Genomic DNA, 20,871 nt, shown 5'->3' with positions numbered 1-20,871 from the left:
TTGAAACTCCTTGATACTTTCTCCTATACATCTCAGTGAAAGTCTTTTTAAGACGCCTCGTCTTAGGGACACCCATGATTCAGCGTCTCTGGAGCACAAAGGAATTAAAGATCTTGCTCAAGAGCACAACAGTGGCAGCTTGGCGATGCTTGGACTCGAACCCGTGACCTTCTGATCCGAACCCAGTGCCTTAACCACTTCAGGTCCAAAATGCATGTTTGTGGAAGGATGGTGGATTGGCTGAAGGGTCATAAAAAAAAAAATTATAATAATTCGCATGTCAGATCCTAAAAGTGTATTTATTATTTTTGATTGATTTTTATTGACATTTTTTTTTTACCTAATACACTTTAAACCCCATAAGCGTTCATCTATTCTCCCAAACTGAAAAATGAAAATAATTCCACAAAGACAAAATTGAATGATTTTTTTTTATTACGTGTTTGATATCATTCAAGGAGCTCATCACAGATTTACTGTGGATTGAAAGGTGAGTACTTTTTTCACAAAAGCGGCAAACGTTCATTCGTTGCGACGTTTCAGCGTTATATATTATACATCTACGAGAGAATCTGGTGTTACTTTATCCTGCGACACAAAAAGCTAATGAATGCATTTCACTGCTAAGTGTAAATGATTAGTGTTGTATATATACACACAAATTGCAAATCCCTCACACACACACACACACACACCTTTCACTTATTTCCACTTCTAGTGAGACTGGGCGATACTGGAGAAGTACTCCAGCATGTCCTGTATGGTGAAGTCCATGGTGATGCCTGATCCAGGGTAGCAGCGGTTTATCAGGCCCTCAAAGTGCTTATACTGACGGATGAACTCGTCCTGCATGGAGTGCCACACCACCTAGTCAAGTAAAAAAACGATACAGAAACACATCAGGTTGTATCTAGTTGATTTTAGTTTTTATAGTGCTTTTAATAATGGAATTTCTCATTCTCAAACTCCCTGAGATGGTATGAGGAAGAAACCTTGAGAGGAACCAGACTCCGAATGTCCATTCATTATACACAGATCAGATCTGTTCCTTCCTGCACTTTTGATAAGATACTGACCACTGCAGACCAGGAAACCACACAATATGCTCTGACCCAGTCGTCTCAACGTCACAATTTGGCCCTCGTCAAACTCGCTCATTTTTTCCTGCTTCCAACACGTCAACTTTGAGAACAAAATGTTCACTTGCTGCCTAATAAATCCCTCACAATAACAGGTGCCATGATGAAGAGATACTTCACCGCTTGTGATGTTACAGTATGCCTGATCTGATCGGTGTAGTTCCATCAATGTTGAGGTTATTAACTGTTCTCTCTTTGAATGCAAAAAAAAAAACTCTTCATGGAGACTGTAGTCCTAAGCCACTGAAGCAGATCAGTGGTTTACTTTCTGTCCAACAGCACATTTGTTTTATCTTCATTCCTGCAACAAAGCTGCAGCACAATTCTACATTCAGCAATTTCTGGGGCGAAGCACTGACATTAAATATACGCTTCATAAAGTTCATATGGCGGCTTAGATTTTCCGAGCTCTCGCTAAATATATTTGGTGTGAATCTCGTGAACCCTGTAGGAGGAGTTGTTAAAAGTTACTCATCAAAATGTCGGACTTCCTTCCACTTTTTGTTGCCACACCCTGACTTCTGATATAAGTCAAGTTTCTCAGCATGAAAGAAAAAAAGTACAAATATACAGCTTGAGTCTTCATCTAACAGACTATAAATATAAAATGTATAATGGGATCACTCACTTGTAGGAGACTTTCTTCCTCACACAGGTGCTTGTCTACTTTTTTGTAGAGATTGTCAAGGCCTTTCTTCACCTCTTTTCCTGGGTACTCTTTAATCACCTTCCTCAGCTCCTGTTTGTTGAAGGCCAGCTGGTAGCTCACTTCCTCTTCCCTCACACCTTGAGCCACTCGTGCCTCCACCCCCTCGAAGAAGTGCTACCACACACACACACACACACACGCACGCACACAATGAATGCATGTACAGGAATTTTTCATGCATCTCGATCTCTCAACAAACGTCAACAGATAAAACGCTGACCACGCTGACTCTTTCAGCTCTTTTTTTTTAGTGAATATAAAAAGAAGACAAAATGAAGAAGAACTCCTTACATTGAGTTTTTCCAGTGGCTGGCCCAGCGAGTTAATAACATAATACTGAAGATGGTCCGTGTATTTCTGCTTGGCCTCCTTTCTCTCCGTCTCCAGACACGAGATCTTGAGGCGTGACAGAGTGGAAAAAATGTGGTGGAAGTTCTCCATCATGACAACGTCGCGAGGGGTTTTCTGACTCTCGTTGGCCACTTTCTCCACTGTACCCAGTCAGACACAGACGCACTGATCAGCGGCCGATATGAACAAGTTTACGTTAATCTCATTCATACAACTGAGCAGAAAAGGGGTTAAGGGGCCTTTCTGAGGGGCCCAAAAATGAGCAGCTTGGTGTGCTCGGGTCTAAGTTACCACCTCCCTCTTAATAAATACTCGTCTGATGAATCACAGACATCCGATCTTGTTTTATCGCATTATTAACAGTAAATGATCGGTGAGGAGTTGAGAGTCTCACCGTTCACGAAGACGGCTCTGATGAGTTTGACGTACGCTTTATCCAGATCACCCCGGCGCTCCGCGTTACGGAAAATGGTCTCGGCCAGCTCGGCAAATTCCTCGAAGCCTGTGACGAAGGGCAGGATCCCCACTTTGCTCTTCTTAGAGATCTTTACCTCCTCCATCTGCCTGATCTGACCAGACTGAAGGCAAACAATATACAGAAAAGTGAAAAAAAACTCAAAACAGCACAGTTATTGGACAAATTGTTAATATTTACAATTGTTACAAATTGTTAGCTTTATCAAGGGTGCCAATAATTCTGGTGCTGACTTAAAGAAGGTTCCATATATCATATATAACTTTTTCAGTATTAATTGAATGGTCACTTAATTGAGCTTCGACTCACGATACACTTGTCAAAGTTCCTCTTGACAGTGACGAGCACGTTGCCCAGCGTAGTGCTGAGGAAAGACGCCGGGTCCACGTTCTCAGCCGTCCACACGTGGTGACTCATCTTCACCAGCATGTAGAGCGAGTGGAAGCTGTCGATTTTATCACCCAGCGCGATCAGACTGTTCAGCTCTGTCTCGATGCTGTGGAAGATCTTATTCATCATCTGCCGAACCATGTCCTTGCTGAGGGGGAGCCAAAGAAGAAATGGGGGACGGTGAATAATGACACGTTCGTATCATTATTGTAATTCAACTCGTTTAAAACCTATATTATGACACACAAATACATTGTTAGCCAATAGCCTTTACCACGCCCTAGAATTTTTTTTTTCAAGCTATGTATCGCTAAACTTGCACTTTACCACAGCTGGAAAATAAAATCCCTTCTTCAATCCGAGTGAGATTCGCGCATGGCTGTTGCATGTTGGTCTCATTTGTAAATTCAATTGGGACCAGCGAAAGAAAGAACACCACCACCAAGGAAACAACAACAACAACAACAACATTCTGAAGTGCTGTGGCAGGGTTGCAATGAGCATTAAGGGTACATTACGTAAAATTAAGACCTTAAAAATGATTTTTAAGACCTAAAATTTGGATTTTTAAATGCTAGACTTAAAAAAAAGAAAAAAAAAAAAAGAAACAAATATTTGGCGCATGATGAAATTCAGCATGGGTGAAGGAGATACGTGATCTCACTTACTCTGATGATATGGAGTGTCTGTACTCGCTGACTGGTCTGGACTGGAGCGTTCCATCAAGGTCATCTGGGGTTTCTCCCTGAAGAATATCCATAATAATACGTCACATGCATAATCTTTCGCACTTACATACGCTCACCTGCGCACACACACACACGCACAGACACACACTCACAAACCTGAGCTGATGCTGGCTGATGCTGCAGTTTAAAGAACTTGCTGATGAAATCCTGCTCAGCCAGACACAGTGGCTCCAGCTCACTGAGGACCTGCTCGAAAATCTACACACACAAACACACCCTTAAAAACCAGCACATCCAGGTAACTAAAATAAACGTCTGCAAATATCGATAATTGATAATCAGACGATATTTCGCTGAGTGCGTTATTGTGATAGTACTAAAAGTGACAGCTGACTCCTAAAACTTTTGATGTGCTTCATATTCTGTGTGGTGTTCAGTTCGCAACAATGGCAAGAGATTCATCTTTTCCCAATAAGTTTAAATGACTGATCAAATTCTTACATTTAAATCAGACAATTTAACATTTTGGCTGTTACCGAGCAAATTAGATCAGTATTTTTTACAATACTATATTACAATACAAATAAAATAGATTTTACAATATAATATATTAGAATTTTTGAAGGGAAAAGAAAAAAAAACCCACTGATGTGATGCTGATTAACTATTTGAAATAATAATGTCCACATTTTCTGGCCCCATATCCTGCATTTTGTGGTCATTCTACATACATCTTTATAGAGTGAATCGTGCAAAAAGAAGAACGCACTCTAAACCTACTGGACTTCATCACCTGATGCATGTGTGCACTCTGTAGGAGTGTTTTGTTCGGCTTTCGCGACATCCTCGATAATGGTAAACCTCGCATGGTTAAAACAACAATCGCGATATTATCGGAGACGATATATATCGCACACCTCTAATCCTCACTGACCAGAGGTTCCTTCTATAAGTTTTTCCATAGCAATGATGAAACACTTTTCCTGGTATAGGGTTAAATTATTATTCAAGTGAATCAACTGTTATAGTATTTGTTTGTAGCACATTTGACATTGCTATTTCTTTTCTTATTATTCATTATTGTATCACATTTCACATTATTCCTTTTTGTATAATATTTACTTTTTTTTTTATATTTGCACCACTCAGTATAACCAAAGAAAGTCTCATTTATAATCAGTAGTTATGTTGCTAGCCTTATAAGATTCCTTTCCTAATTATTTCTGCCACGTGTTACATATTTAAAAATAAATTAATTAATTAATTAAAAAAAAGTATGGGATTTTTCACCATTAAATCATTATAAGGAGAAAGTATCATACATTTTTAAAGATAACTGTGGCAGATGATGTAACCATGGTCAAATACAAAAATGAGATGCGGTACCCGTTGGCAAATAAGAAAGAGAGGTGTTATTTAAACTGTATATAAAAGAGTATAAAAAGCCTGTGCATTTGCTATAACTTTGGACACGTCCATGAGACGGTCTGACTTTGTTTCTGCAAGAATAAAGCCTGATGCTTTGACAGCCCTTGACGCGGCACTTAAGTCTTTTGTTTCTGATTGGAGTCTTTGTTTTGTTACTGAATTTGTTTGTTCTGGTTTCAATTATCCACGACACTGTTACTATAGAGATGATAATTCATTGATACTGTACTTTCTGATCCGATTTACGAGTTCGCTGCAGAACAGCGTTGTGCCAAACCTTAACTCTGACTAGAGCAGAATTTCTCTCCTTGCCTTGTCAAACTTGGTCCGGTCAGCTACGTCCAGGTCGGAGGCAGACATGTTGCCCATGTCCAACAAAGACGAGGACTGTGATCGTCGGCTGTTGGAGCTGCTGACAGCCAACTTGTTGAGACTGGAGGTGGAGCCAGTGAGCTTCCCTGAACTTCCATGCAGACCTGAGTAAGTCCCAGAGAAGATCAGACACTCAAAGAGACAGAGACGTACACACGCACAGTGATACAGCACATGTGCTACACCCAATTCCATTAATTTTATTTCTATAGCGCTTTTAACAATGATCAGTGTCTCAAAGCAGCTTTACACAGATAATGTGGTGATAAAAATGAATATGTTCTTATATATAAGTGTAAATTTGTCCTTAATGAGTGGCGACTGTGGCAAGGAAAAACTTCCTGAGATGGCATAAGGAAGAAACCTTGAGAAGAAACTGACTCAAGAGGGAACCTCATCCTCATCTGGTTTGCATCGAATGTCCATTTATTACAGATATACAATGTTGCGGGGTGCAGTGATGATGATCAGAGGCAAACTGTAAACCGATCACAACTAATGACCTGTATTACCTTGTGCTATTATATTATTTAGGACTAACATATCACTTTTCCGAGAGCAATAACCGTATTCACAATATTGCATGTAGGTTTTAATGATACTGAGCGAACAGGAATGATGATGATGCCTCTGAAACGTTTGAGGGTTAGTCGGACTGTCGTAGACGTGAATGTGCATTTAAATCTGTGCGTTAAAATTATGTTTTAAACAGAGCTTAGAAAGAAACGTGTTGTATCTTGTTTCAATAATCAATGGGAAGAAAATGATACGAGGTGCATTTTGAAGCTTTGAAAAGATGCGTGCTGTGCGAGTACTTACTTTCCGTCTCCTGTTTGAGAGCGCTCTCTTTCCGAGGAAGCGTGGCTGCAGGCCGAGTTAGAAAGGCAGGCATCAGAGACAGAGACACGTTAGGCTCATGACATGCAGTGGGACTCGGGGGTTAGGGGGTTAGACATGAAATCAGAGATACAAGGCCAGCGGCTGCTTGAAAAACCACTCGCCACGATGCCGTTTTCCGCACAACACTTAACAATTAGACAGCAGAGTTCTATCCATTTCATGGTGAACATTAATTGCACTAGGAATTTATTATCAGCTAAAACTTTAATACAATCCTAAGTGTCTTGTGGCTGTATATATATTCATATAGCAATTTAAACTGGGCTGCAACACACTATCGTGACATGACCTTTTTAATTTTTTTAAATAAAAGAGAGAGAGAGAGAAATGGCAGTGAAAACAATCCTCTACTGCATTGGTCCCTCATCTTCAGTCTGTGGATCATTTGGTACCAGGCCACAAAAAAGGAATGAAAAATTTAAAATTTGTATTTTATTTTCATTTCTATTTGTAAAATTTTTTTTTAATAAAAAAAAAAAAAAAAAAACCTGCACAGTTTTTTTCCCTAAGCATCGTCATATTAAGCTCCCACTGATTCTGCTTTATGATTAGTTATATTTTTTTATTATTTATGTAATTTAATGGATAATTCAAATCCTATAATGTTAACAATGAAGCACAAAATTAGTTAATAAATATCATAATATTGCCTGAAACTGGTCCGTGATGCACAAAAGGTTAGGGGGGTGCAACTCTACAGTATGGTAACACTTTACATCACATTACACTGCTAGTCTCAATATCTAACTCGTGTTGTAACACGTGTAATATTTTGACTTCATTCGTTTTGTGAGAAAGAAAGAAAGAAAGAAAGAAAGAAAGAAAGGACCAATGAACTGTGAACTGATATATTCAGTTGTCCTGGATCTTTCCTGCTTTGTCACATCATCATCTTGTCCTATTTGGGTTTAAAAAGTTGGAATTTTGCATGACAATTTGAGGTTGTAAACAAAGAAATTGATCGAACATCGTCTCAAATGAATGACTAGTCTACGAGAGGAATGTCATGAAGCGTGTGTGTTATTGCAGTGCTGGGAAGCGAGTAGCAAATTTGTTGGAATTGAAAAGTTTGAAAGTAGCTAAACAAATAAACAAAAAGGTAACACTGATAGAATTCCTACATGGTTTCCACAAGTAGTTTGAATACAAAAAAAACTTATTTAGTTCATTTAACTACACACGGAGCACTGTGTTTCCCACGGACCATTTTTACTGACGCACAACATCGCTAAACTCTGTAGCGCTCTGGAAAGGGAACACGGGAGATTCAGGTCGAAGAAAAAGCCGGAAAGTTTCAGAATTTTTGCCATCGTTTCAAATTAAAACGTAAAGAAAACACCATACAGAGTGTTCAACTTTATTAGTGTAATTTAAACGAGATGTTTACATTTTTAGTTATTTATTTTTCATTTTTATATTTGCATTTTGATGTAATATGCCAATTAAATGCACTTCATGGGTTTTTACTGATATCCGATGGAATAATCGGTAGAATACTCGTTTACAAAAATAACCGATAGCTGCAGCTGCAGTTGAGTTGAAGCTGATTTCACACACATTTTTATAAATATATTTTTCACCCCCCCCCCACACACTACAAGCACAATTGTATATTTGGAGCTCTATTTTGCTGTTTATCCTCTATTTTTCTGGCTAAAACTAAATGAATGGAGGGAGCGCATAATAACTGCTGATTGAAATGCTGCATGATTTGATTAATGTATGGAGATACATATACACATATAATGTGTATAACATTATTTATTCATCAAAATACTTGAGCATCACAGCCCTAAATTTAAATAATATTTTAAATTATAATGAACCTGTAAAAACATCCACTGAGCAGGTGCAGATTAATCATTAGTGCACTATAACATACCAAATAAATCTGAAATAATCTCGAAATGCTTATCAAGAGATATTCGATGTTGTGATTGAGATATTTTAGGGCAAACCCAGATAGTTTAACCTCCCAAATGTTTACTCCCAGACTCATAATGAGTTCAGACTGTTCAGAATTCAGATTGTCTGTCCAGTGAGACACTAATGCTTTCGACGTCAACAAACTAAAGTGAGTTTTTTTCATTAAGAGCAACATTAGAGCAAGCGAAGACAACTCTATCTTCTGATGAATGCAGGCAAAAGACCGGTGCAAGCACAGGGCAAACGCAGAGCACAAAGTTAATGATGCAGAATTTGCATAATGGGGGAGGGGGGGGCTTAGAAACACTTTGAATAGTTACAAATCTTACCAAACTTTCCCTTTCCTTCTTTGGTGGTTCCGGCCATTTTGATTTTTGCAACTTCAAAGAAGTCTTTGATCTCTCTCTCGTACAACCTAGTCATGTAGTCTACATAGGTCTAAGGGGCAAGAGACAGAAGACACATATGAGGATAATTTAAAGCAGGGGTCTTCAAAGTTTTCCATGTCAAGGACCCCTATGGGGCATGTGGCCCGATACAAAATGTGTCAAACAAAGCCACTGATATTAATAGAAACTAATCATATTACGTTAGTTCTATTATTCAAATATTTTACCTTTGATGTATCTTACCCATGTTATTTATTATTTTGTATTGTTTTTTTACCAAAAAATTTTGTGATTAATTAGCAGACCCCTTGCAGTACAGCCACGGACCCCTCCCCCCAGTTTGAAGACCCGTGATTAAAAGGATGATAGTGGTGGTGAAGAATGCTCACCCTGGACAGACCCTCGTACTTCTCTCTCTGCGTGTTCTTCAGCCACTCCATCAGTTTAGCATATCTCAACAGGTCTCTGTGCAGTGGGCTGTGCTTGGGCAGGGTCAGCTCCGCCGTGTGTTGAGACAGTGTCGAGCTCTGATCATGACCCTACACAATACACAATGTTTATATAAAAAAATAATAATTATACAAAAAAGGTAAATTGTACGAACACCTCTAAGAAAAGTGTACACAGTAAATCAGAGCGTCAAAATACACCACTGTCAGACATAAATTCGTTAATGGAGACGAGCAAACCGCGAAAATGGTTTTATGATGACCTAAAAACACAGGCAGTTAGTCTGAAATAACATTCCCTTACAGTCAAGTGTTTCATCCATGTGAGGGGAATCGGAGCTACTCTCCTGACACGCTCACACATGCTTCGGTTTCTCAAATCGTACACCGTGCTTTCTGAGATTCTTACCCCACGCCAACGAAACCTCGGACTCCACTTCACATCCAGCAGCTACCGGGCCGTATTCAGAGTTAATGAAGTGCGAGTTAACAATAAAATGAATGAATAAACCATTAGTATGATATGGATTACTGCTTGGGCTGTGGTACAAGATGCGTGTATGAGGTTAAACTTATTTGTAGCTTGTACAGTGAACCTTTCATTTTTTTTGACACTTCACTGTAATCTAGATTCAAAACTCTAGCTCTGGTGAAAAATAGAAACCACTCATCAACTGGTTCTTACACTGACGCATGAGGGTCACAGCATCATACAATCAGAGTGCTTCTCGATAGACTGAGTGAAGTAGATATAAATGCAGCCATATACAGCGAGGTCTTTAAACAATCTGCCCCAGAGTGCACATAACCTCACACTGAACAGGCAGAAGACCAAAAACCAGGTAGTTCCCAGACACCTCCTGTTGCTGATGCTTTTTCTGCGTATGCAAGGTAAATCTGCTGTACTTAATACAGGCTTTCAGGCAATGAAAGCTGGGGAATTTCATTTCATCGTCATTCATCAAGAAAAAAAAATAAACTATTGTCTCAGCAGCATAAAAAAAAGAAGGAAATTTCAATAATCTGATTATTCACTAAATCATACACTATATTGCCAAAAGTATTGGGTCACCTGGTCCACTACATATTTGTGTTTATCAGCCACAAGAATGTTATGAAAGGCGGGTAACTGATGTAGGTGAGGAGTCCTGGGGGTGCTGTCAGCGTTCCAATTTATCCCAAAGGTGTTCAGTAAAGATGAGATCAGAGCTCTATAGCAGGACACTCAAGATCTTCCTCTCCAAAGCGTGTAACCAGATCTTCAAGGAGCAAGTTCAAGTAAATGCAAAATGTATAATAGCACATCTAAAGACGTCCTGTACGATTGAGTGTCTTCAGCTTTGTGGTAACAGTTTGGAAACGAACCACATATAGCAGGAAAGGTCAGGTGACCCAATACTTTTGGAAATATAGAGTATATAACACTACTCTGGATACACTTCATCTTTATCCATGTATACTTTTATAAGTCACCAACTCTGAATATGGCCCAAAATCCTAGCATGCAGTACTTTCATTTATTTCTTTATATTTTTTTAATTCTCTTTAAACATATTTCACTACACGTAACCAGGACTCATAAAAAGCAGTTCTTCTGAACAAAGCAAATGCAGTGCTTTTTTTTCTCCACACCTCTAGGTGGTGTTAGAGAGAGTTCTAAATTCAGACAGAGTCTGCTGGTGGTACTGGTGAACTCGGGCTTGTAGACATCCTGAGATGAAAAAGACACCACACACATGCTTCTGTGGAAGCACGAGCATTCGATGGGTGTTAGAAAAGGCAGTGAAGATCACAAGTGTCGAGTTATGGGGGTGGGGTGGGTCAAACCGAAAGGGGGGGTGGGTGTTGTGTACTCACAGGGAGTGACAGACAGGACGACCTATAGAATTGAGGAATGGTCATTTTGAAGTGACTGAAGTGGTTGAACTAAGAGTGAACGAGGTGGCACAGAGAAACAAAACAGTTCAGAACAGCAACAAACAGATCACATAATGAAGAAGAAAAGAAAAGTCACAGACTGGGACGGGAAAAGAAAAAAAGAACAGGACTTTTTTTTTATATATAAGCACAAGGACCACAAAATACCAGCACAATGACTGTTACCTGATGCACAAACACGTTGTTGAGGTGGTTGGTGAGGCGACGTGCGAAATTGTCCCGGAGTTCAGCAAACTGTTGCTGCTGCTGTTTCACAGCCCACAGCTTATCATGACCTAACAAACACACACACACACACACACACACACACACACACACCACAGAGTCATGAAACCATAGCATGCAACATGTCACGGTAACTCTGACTATTGCTTTCAGACACGCATTCCACTCAAATTAGACATTCCCAAGATTTCACCCTGAAGATGAGATTTTTGGGGAAAATTCTCATTCCTTACTATAGACACTCACCTGGACGCAGTGCTACGCTCATACACTGCAGCAGAGCCTCGGAGGCATTGATGCAGGCCTCGATACCTTTCGGAGAGGACAGGTCCCCCTCCTGTAGAGCTCTGATATGTCCTTTAGACAGATCCATATAGTTCTGTGAAAGACAAAGAAACATAGTGCTCCTGAGACTTACTGATTCCTAGATCTGTCTCAGCTCTGATATCAACCATCACCTCATTTGCAGGCAGATTAGAGAACATCTATTGAGTTTATTGTGCCGAATATTTCGTGTCAACATGATTTCAATTTCATTATGTCTCGTGTTTCAACGCTATTATGGTGCATTCATAATGGAGCTCCAATTGTCTGTGCTGATCTTCATTGTCACACTGTGATCAGGCTGCTGAAATATTTTTCCAACAGCACAGCAGCACATGGATCCTCACCACGAGAAACTGGATCTCGTCGAGAAGCTTTCCGTTGTTGGTTTTGCTGATCTGAATCAGCCGGTTGCTCTGGGAGATCTGGTCCATCTGCTCTTTGACGCTCTGCAGCATTTCCTCGTAGCTCAGCAGCTTTCCTTCGATGGCGTCCACCTCGGACAGCGCCTCATCCAGCAACTGCATCAGGATGTTCACCTGCTTCTCCGACGCCATGATCGACTGGATGTTTGCCTGGATGGGTTTGGAAACGATTAACGATAAACAATGAATAGGAGATATTATATATAAATATTTGCCAAAGGACTTCTGGGTTCTGACTCACCCCATCCAGGACCTGCAGCTCTCGGGAAAGCTTCTCAGCGAAGGCTTCGGCATTCGAGATAGCATACTCGCACACTTCCATCATGTTCTCAATGTCCTGCTCCTCCCGCGTGTTTAGTTCTTGGTAGTCGTCCAGTGTGTCCTCATCACCGCCGGCGACACTCTGACTCTCGCCGCTCGGGACAGACTCTGAGGAAAAGGTGCGTGTTATAGAGCTAATATGATACAAATACACTGATCAGGCATAACATTATGACCACCTGCCTAATATTGTGTTGGTCCCCCTTTAGCTGCCAAAACAGTCCTGACAAATTGAGCATTAACAGCATTAACTTCCTCAGCACTTTCAGCTACAGTTGCTCGTCTGTTGGCTCCCCTACGCATCAATGAGCCTCGGCCACCCGTGACCCTGCTGCAGTTTTAGAGATACTCTGACCCAGTCGTCTAGACATCACAATTTGGCCCTTGTCAAACGCTTGGCCATTTTTCCTGCTTCTTACACGTCAACTTTGAGGACAAAATGTTCACATGCTGCCTAATAAATCCCACCCACACTCAGGTGCAATGATGAAGAGAATCAGTGTTATTTTTATAATGTTATAATGTCATTATGTTATGCCTCATCAGTAAAAACTGCTGTTACATGTGGGGCATACAAACACGTTAGGGTGTACACATAACGTGTAGGGTAGGAATTAGATTGTTAAATCACACACACACACACACACACACACACACACACACACGTACGTTTGTGCACAAATCATTGTCAACCAACTCCTGCTATATGAAGGTGAATTCAAACAAACTAAAACCATCATGGTTGGTGCTCCAACTCAAAGAGCGGGGCAAAGAAAATGAAAAGATGAATGGAAATGGAAAATGAAGGGAAATGAGGAAAAGCAGATGCTGTACCAACCTTCAGGGAGCTCTGGCCAATGAGAGATTTAAGGAGAAGAGTGCAGAAAAGAGGTTATAAAGCATTATAAAGCCACTCAACAACAGACAGAGAGAGAGAGAGAGAGAGAGAGAGAGAGAGAGAGAGAGAGAGAGAGAGAGAGAGAGCGAGAGTGAGAGAGAGAGAGAGAGAGAGAACGTTTAATCAGGTAAACTAGTTTCATTTTGGCTGCAAACAACAGACCTAATCATTTCAGTCACATGCACCTATTAGTCATATACTGCAATTGGTTATAACAAAGATTGTACTGTTACTATAATACATGCATACTGGCACATACACAATCCCACCACCAATAATACTTCATAAGCACATGCTATTACTCCTTAGCAGTGAGAGGCATGAATTACCTTCCAGCAGCTGGGGGCTCACATTAACAAATTCCACTTTCTTCCTCAAGTAGCGCTGGTTCAGCTTCCAGATGCAGGAAATGAAGGAGTTCTTCTCTGCCGTGCTACTGGCCACCCAACGATACACCTTCTCAAAGTGTAGGTCGAACTCTGGATTCTCCTACAGAGGTCGTGGACACAATAAGACAAATGTGTTAAACACACTGCCAGTTCCCAGACTCCAGCTATACTGGATTTACTCTGCTTTACACCCTGATATTTTCCTCACCCGAGTGCCTTCAGTGTCTTTTTAAAGTGAATATATTAATATCAGAGCCTATTTCCTAATATCCTCATTTCCCTTTTATACGAGTGGCTTTTTCGCCTGAGCAAACTTTCATTCGTGTCGTGGTATGTTTAACGTACAAAACATTGTAGTGCTTAATTTGTGCGTATAGCTAAAAACTATATTAGTGTCACTGGCAATCTTTTATCTCTATCCTCCTATCTAAAACGTTTATATATAAGCTAAACCGATTCAAAACATGGACCGTATTTACAAAAAATCCCCACAAAGCGCTCATTTGCATTAGACTGAATGTTAATCTGACTCACGTCTGTGCTAATAAAAATGTTAAATCATACATAAGGAGAAAAAGAAGAAGAAGATTCGTTTAGGGCTTTAAATAATTACTTGTCTACATTTAGATGTTTTTGTTTGGACTCTCATTCTTTTTTCATATTCTGTAGTTAATGGCTTTATGTTAATGGTTTTGAGACCTACGTGTGTAACCCTACATGCAACACATTATGTAAAATTGAAAAGCACCAAAAAATTGAACGCTGACTGACTGGAGGAAAGATGAGATTTGACATTTTTGGCTCTAACCGAAGGACTGATGTAAGATGAAGAACAGGAGAGAAGATAATAGCAGACCGAATCAACCCCACACTTAAACATGGAGGGGGAAGCTTAAAGGTTTGGCATTGTTTTGGAGCAGGGGAGGTTGGAGACTTATTCTGAAAAGTGAAATGAATACTGAACCAACATGGCAACCATTCCATACTACAACACCGTTCAATTTCAACTGTGGCCTATTAGAAGTGCATGTGTGTGTCTCTTAAAAACTAATATATATATATATATATATATATATATATATATATATATATATATATATATATATATATATATATATATACAGTGAGGAAAATAAGTATTTGAACACACTGCTATTTTGCAAGTTCTCCCACTTAGAAATCATGGAGGGGTCTGAAATTGTCATCGTAGGTGCATGTCCACTGTGAGAGACATAATCTAAAAAAAAAAATCCAGAAATCACAATGTATGATTTTTAAACTATTTATTTGTATGATACAGCTGCAAATAAGTATTTGAACACCTTAGAAAGTCAATGTTAATATTCAGTACAGTAGCCTTTGTTTGCAATTACAGAGGTCAAACGTTTCCTGTAGTTTTTCACCAGGTTTGCACACACTGCAGGAGGGATTTTGGCCCACTCCTCCACACAGATCTTCTCTAGATCAGTCAGGTTTCTGGCCTGTCGCTGAGAAACACGGAATTTGAGCTCCCTCCAAAGATTCTCTATTGGGTTTAGGTCTGGAGACTGGCTAGGCCACGCCAAAACCTTGATATGCTTCTTACAGAGCCACTCCTTGGTTATCCTGGCTGTGTGCTTCGGGTCATTGTCATGTTGGAAGACCCAGCCTCGACCCATCTTCAATGCTCTAACTGAGGGAAGGAGGTTGTTTCCCAAAATCTCGCAATACATGGCCCCGGTCATCCTCTCCTTAATACAGTGCAGTCGCCCTGTCCCATGTGCAAAAAAAACACCCCCAAAGCATGATGCTACCACCCCCATGCTTCACAGTAGGGATGGTGTTCTTGGGATGGTACTCATCATTCTTCTTCCTCCAAACACGTTTAATGGAATTATGACCCAAAAGTTCTATTTTGGTCTCATCTGACCACATGACTTTCTCCCATGACTCCTCTGGATCATCCAAATGGTCATTGGCAAACTTAAGACGTGCCTGGACATGTGCTGGTTTAAGCAGGAGAACCTTCCATGCCATGCATGATTTCAAACCATGACGTCTTAGTGTTTTACCAACAGTAACCTTGGAAACGGTGGTCCCAGCTCTTTTCAGGTCATTGACCAGCTCCTCCCGTGTAGTTCTGGGCTGATTTCTCACCTTCCTTAGGATCATTGAGACCCCACGAGGTGAGTTCTTGCATGGAGCCCCAGTCTGAGGGAGATTGACAGTCATGTTTAGCTTCTTCCATTTACTAATGATTGCTCCAACAGTGGACCTTTTTTCACCAAGCTGCTTGGCAATTTCCCCGTAACCCTTTCCAGCCTTGTGGAGGTGTACAATTTTGTCTCTAGTGTCTTTGGACAGCTCTTTGGTCTTGGCCATGTTAGTAGTTGGATTCTTACTGATTGTATGGGGTGGACAGGTGTCTTTATGCAGCTAATGACCTCAAACAGGTGCATCTAATTTAGGATAATAAATGTAGTGGAGGTGGACATTTTAAAGGCAGACTAACAGGTCTTTGAGGGTCAGAATTCTAGCTGATAGACAGGTGTTCAAATACTTATTTGCAGCTGTATCATACAAATAAATAGTTTAAAAATCATATATTGTGATTTCTGGATTTTTTTTTTTAGATTATGTCTCTCACAGTGGACATGCACCTACGATGACAATATATATATATACAGTGAGGAAAATAAGTATTTGAACACCCTGCTATTTTGCAAGTTCTCCCACTTAGAAATCATGGAGGGGTCTGAAATTGTCATCGTAGGTGCATGTCCACTGTGAGAGACATAATCTAAAAAAAAAAAAAATCCAGAAATCACAATATATGATTTTTAAACTATTTATTTGTATGATACAGCTGCAAATAAGTATTTGAACACCTGTCTATCAGCTAGAATTCTGACCCTCAAAGACCTGTTAGTCTGCCTTTAAAATGTCCACCTCCACTACATTTATTATCCTAAATTAGATGCACCTGTTTGAGGTCGTTAGCTGCATAAAGACACCTGTACACCCCATACAATCAGTAAGAATCCAACTACTAACATGGCCAAGACCAAAGAGCTGTTCAAAGACACTAGAGACAAAATTGTACACCTCCACAAGGCTGGAAAGGGCTACGGGGAAATTGCCAAGCAGCTTGGTGAAAAAAGGTCCACTGTTGGAGCAATTATTAGAAAATGGAAGAAGCTAAACATGACTGTCAATCTCCCTCGGACTGGGGCTCCATGCAATATCTCACCTTGTGGGGTCTCAATGATCCTAAGGAAGGTGAGAAATCAGCCCAGAACTACACGGGAGGAGCTGGTCAATGACCTGAAAAGAGCTGGGACCACCGTTTCCAAGGTTACTGTTGGTAATACACTAAGACGTCATGGTTTGAAATCATGCATGGCACGGAAGGATCCCCTGCTTAAACCAGCACATGTCCAGGCACGTCTTAAGTTTGCCAATGATCATTTGGATGATCCAGAGGAGTCATGGGAAAAAGTCATGTGGTCAGATGAGACCAAAATAGAACTTATGGGTCATAATTCCACTAAACGTATTTGGAGGAAGAAAAATTATGAGTACAATCCCAAGAACACCATCGCTACTGTGAAGCATGGGGGTGGTAGCATCATGCTTTGGGGGTGTTTTTATGCACATGGGACAGGGCGACTGCACTGTATTAAGGAGAGGATGACCGGGGCCATGTATTGCGAGATTTTGGGGAACAACCTCCTTCCCTCAGTTAGAGCATTGAAGATGGGTCGAGGCCGGGTCTTCCAACATGACAATGACCTGAAGCACACAGCCAGGATAACCAAGGAGTGGCTCTGTAAGAAGCATATCAAGGTTCTGGTGTGGTCTAGCCAGTCTCCAGACCTAAACCCAATAGAGAATCTTTGGAGGGAGCTCAAACTCCGTGTTTCTCAGCGACAGGCCAGAAACCTGACTGATCTAGAGAAGATCTGTGTGGAGGAGTGGGCCAAAATCCCCCCTGCAGTGTGTGCAAACCTGGTGAAAAACTACAGGAAACGTTTGACCTCTGTAATTGCAAACAAAGGCTACTGTACTGAATATTAACATTGACTTTATCAGGTGTTCAAATACTTATTTGCAGCTGTATCATACAAATAAATAGTTTAAAAATCATATATTGTGATTTCTGGATTTTTTTTTTAGATTATGTCTCTCACAGTGGACATGCACCTACGATGACAATTTCAGACCCCTCCATGATTTCTAAGTGGGAGAACTTGCAAAATAGCAGGGTGTTCAAATACTTATTTTCCTCACTGTATATATAACATTATATAACATTTTTATTTCTTGACCACACCAATCACCTGAACCTTACCTTAGTGGCATCTTTGGCATCAACCTCTGATAAGTCACGAAGCTCCCAAGCCATCTGTCTCTTGTAAAAATCTCCTTTGTCGGACTTCTTCACTTTCACCACCCTCACCTGCACAGGACGCTCCGTTGTCACTGACAGCCAAAAAAGAACAACAACTTTAAAGTCACATTATACAGACCTGGTGTATCCACACTTTGACACTAATTCTGTGATCTGCATTTCAGCTCTATTTCTGTTACCAAACACTCCAACTCAGTTTAATGCCATTCCCAGGTTCTATCCAGGTTTTATTGCCTACCCGTAGCACACAGGAAACAGTTCTTTTTCTTCTTCCCCGCCTTGCAGACATTGACGATGCTGAGCAGGCGCTCATCATTGGGAGTGAAAATGTCCCTCTGTAGAGCATGCTTTATGGCAGTCATTCTGCGTCCTGAAAAATATGGTGTTTACGCTTTTAAGTATAAATCATTAACAGTAAGATCCTTTAGAATTTATCCATTTGCATTTATTATTTGAATTGAATTACAAATATGTGCATTATTATTAGTTGTAGTTTTTTTTTCCTGTAAAACTCTCCTAAATGTTAATATTATTTTTATATGTAAAAGTCACTGTGTAGGAATAGTGGTAAAAATAAAAATAAATAAATAAATAATAATTAGAAATAATAATCAGTTACTACTACTAATAATAACAATCATAGTGAATGCTGAGAAAAATTTAATAAATGATTATTGTACTTTTTTTATTATAATTCCAGATATCCATACTATTTACTTTATCCAATTTCCACAATATAAATCAATCTGCTTTATACACTTTTGGAAGAGTCCGAACAGGTCATTTATTAAAGATCATGTCAGCTTGGCCCAAATGTATGATATAAAATAATTCCTTTAATACATTTCATTACAATTTAAATGTACGTAATAATTACATGATACAATTTCTAAAAATAATGTGTAGAATATCAGTAGAGACATACAGAGATGTTATACAGTCTGACATGATGCATTGAAGCACGTAGAAATGTAGTAGAGGATTTTCTTGAATATTTTTCCTAACATATAAAAAAGAGGGGATTATTGTGACTGTCTATAAGTGTATATGAATGAACATTTATGGAAATAAAATCATGTCAAATTTATTTAGTTTTGATGTTTGGATGGTCAGGACCGAGGCTCATTTCCATTACTATTGCTCAGGTGGGACAAATTTGTCAGATGTCACCTTTTCATTTTACAGACCAGTAAACAAACAATCAAACAATGACATTCCTGGCTGTAATAAATATCATGCTTGGAAAAAACAACCTATTTGAATTTTGGATTGTCAGGAGTCATTTCCAGTGTCAGATGTCGCCTTTTCATATTAACTAACAAACAAACAAACAAACAAACAAACAAACAAACAAACAAACAAACAAACACATTTCTGTCTATGATAACTATCATGATGAGACAAAAGGGACAAAAACATGTCAAAACTACACAGTGCACATCCCACTGTTCATTATTACTCTATTACTGCATGCGCTTACATTAGAATCTACAATCACCAACAACATTTATATCATTAACAGGCATGAAATATAAATATTAGTATAGGTATGAATATAAATGTAAATATAAATAGAACCGGCTCAGTCATATTAGACATTTAGCTACACCGGATATATAAAGGGTCAGATGACTAGCTTACCTTCAAACAGCCCTGTGCAGCGGAAATAGTGCTAAAACGCAAGGTTTCTACTTTAAATCCTATTTCTCTATTTATATACGCATCATTATTTCCCAATAAAAAAAACAATATCTGTTAAAAAACCGAGCCCAAACACTAAACACAACAACAGCTCGTCTTCCGGTCAGACCTTAGTACAAAAATGTACATATATCCTGACTTCCGGGTTGGGCGCCCTCTAGGGGATCGGATCAGTACTGATAATGTCAATCCCACCTTTTCAATCTGAGCACCTCCACCCCAACCTGCTAATTCATTCACTATAGAAGCAATATGCAAGTAGAGCTTCACCTAAAGTCCACAATGAACATCATAATGAAGAAAAAGTGTGGTCTCTGTGGCTTTGACACAGAATGAAGCAAAAAAAAAAAAAAAAAAAGTTCAGAGGAGAGCAGCCTAAACTGTACAAGCTGACAGTAAGTTTACTAAAACGCACATAAGCACTCATTACACCAATGGCAATTGAATTATTTATTCATGAATTTTATTTTTTTAACTATTCATATTTACATTGAATGTTGTGTAACATCAGCGAAATAAAATATCACTTCTAGCACTGATATCACTTCTAGCACTTGTGAACATTCACTCAGCACTGTGTCCTAAAAACTTTAATATAAATATAATATAAAGGCTATAGCAGTAAAAAAAAATTTATAGAAAACTTCCCAAATATCAACGCTTGCTACTGCTGGCATCTCTTTCATCTGCAGAGATCTCAGATATATAATCAGTATTTTTGCCAGTGTCACAGTCGATCTGAATCTTTAAAAATCAGGAGTAATTTTCTTCCTAAATTAAATAAACAGGGAACCAGAACAGAAACTCTAAACATATAATAATCCAAGTCCAGGATTGAACCGATCCTTGAACTGTGAACTTTCAACCTTACATCGTGCATTTTAGTGCCATCATGGTACAGAAAGAAATACCCTGTGTTTTTTTTTTCGATATCAAGAAAATTGTTCCCTATCTTACTAATATGTCTAACCAAAAGTAATCTATATTAACTTCTTTAACTAGTAATCTTAATAGCATTAATGACTAATCAATGCAGATTACAC

General features: G+C 39.4%; 1 protein-coding gene across 4 annotated transcripts; it reads right to left on the bottom strand.

The window, feature by feature from the left end:
- Positions 1 to 415: 415 nt before the first annotated feature.
- Positions 416 to 19,982, bottom strand: exoc1 (exocyst complex component 1). Of its 4 annotated transcripts, XM_083563007.1 has the most exons (20): positions 19,769 to 19,979; positions 18,366 to 18,497; positions 18,068 to 18,198; positions 13,678 to 13,837; positions 12,371 to 12,558; positions 12,052 to 12,279; positions 11,627 to 11,759; positions 11,321 to 11,430; positions 11,075 to 11,143; positions 9,158 to 9,307; positions 8,709 to 8,817; positions 6,373 to 6,417; positions 5,494 to 5,657; positions 3,910 to 4,011; positions 3,733 to 3,809; positions 2,984 to 3,212; positions 2,594 to 2,777; positions 2,140 to 2,339; positions 1,768 to 1,962; positions 416 to 867 (listed from the first exon to the last, which is right to left on the bottom strand). In XM_083563007.1, exons 2-20 carry the CDS (start codon positions 18,487 to 18,489, stop codon positions 715 to 717), a joined length of 2,751 nt encoding a protein of 916 aa, XP_083419133.1. In that variant the 5' UTR covers positions 18,490 to 18,497; positions 19,769 to 19,979; the 3' UTR covers positions 416 to 714. The 4 variants fall into 4 exon arrangements, with proteins under 4 accessions (XP_083419133.1, XP_083419135.1, XP_083419134.1 ...); XM_083563009.1 differs by lacking the exon at positions 11,075 to 11,143 and having other exon boundaries at positions 19,769 to 19,982; XM_083563008.1 differs by lacking the exon at positions 6,373 to 6,417.
- Positions 19,983 to 20,871: the final 889 nt, after the last annotated feature.

The sequence above is a fragment of the Silurus aristotelis genome (assembly GCF_946808225.1).
Source record: "Silurus aristotelis genome assembly, chromosome: 15".
Taxonomy (NCBI): domain Eukaryota; kingdom Metazoa; phylum Chordata; class Actinopteri; order Siluriformes; family Siluridae; genus Silurus; species Silurus aristotelis.
Note: the sequence above shows the minus strand (reverse complement) of the source record. Positions and strands in the feature narration are given on the sequence as shown.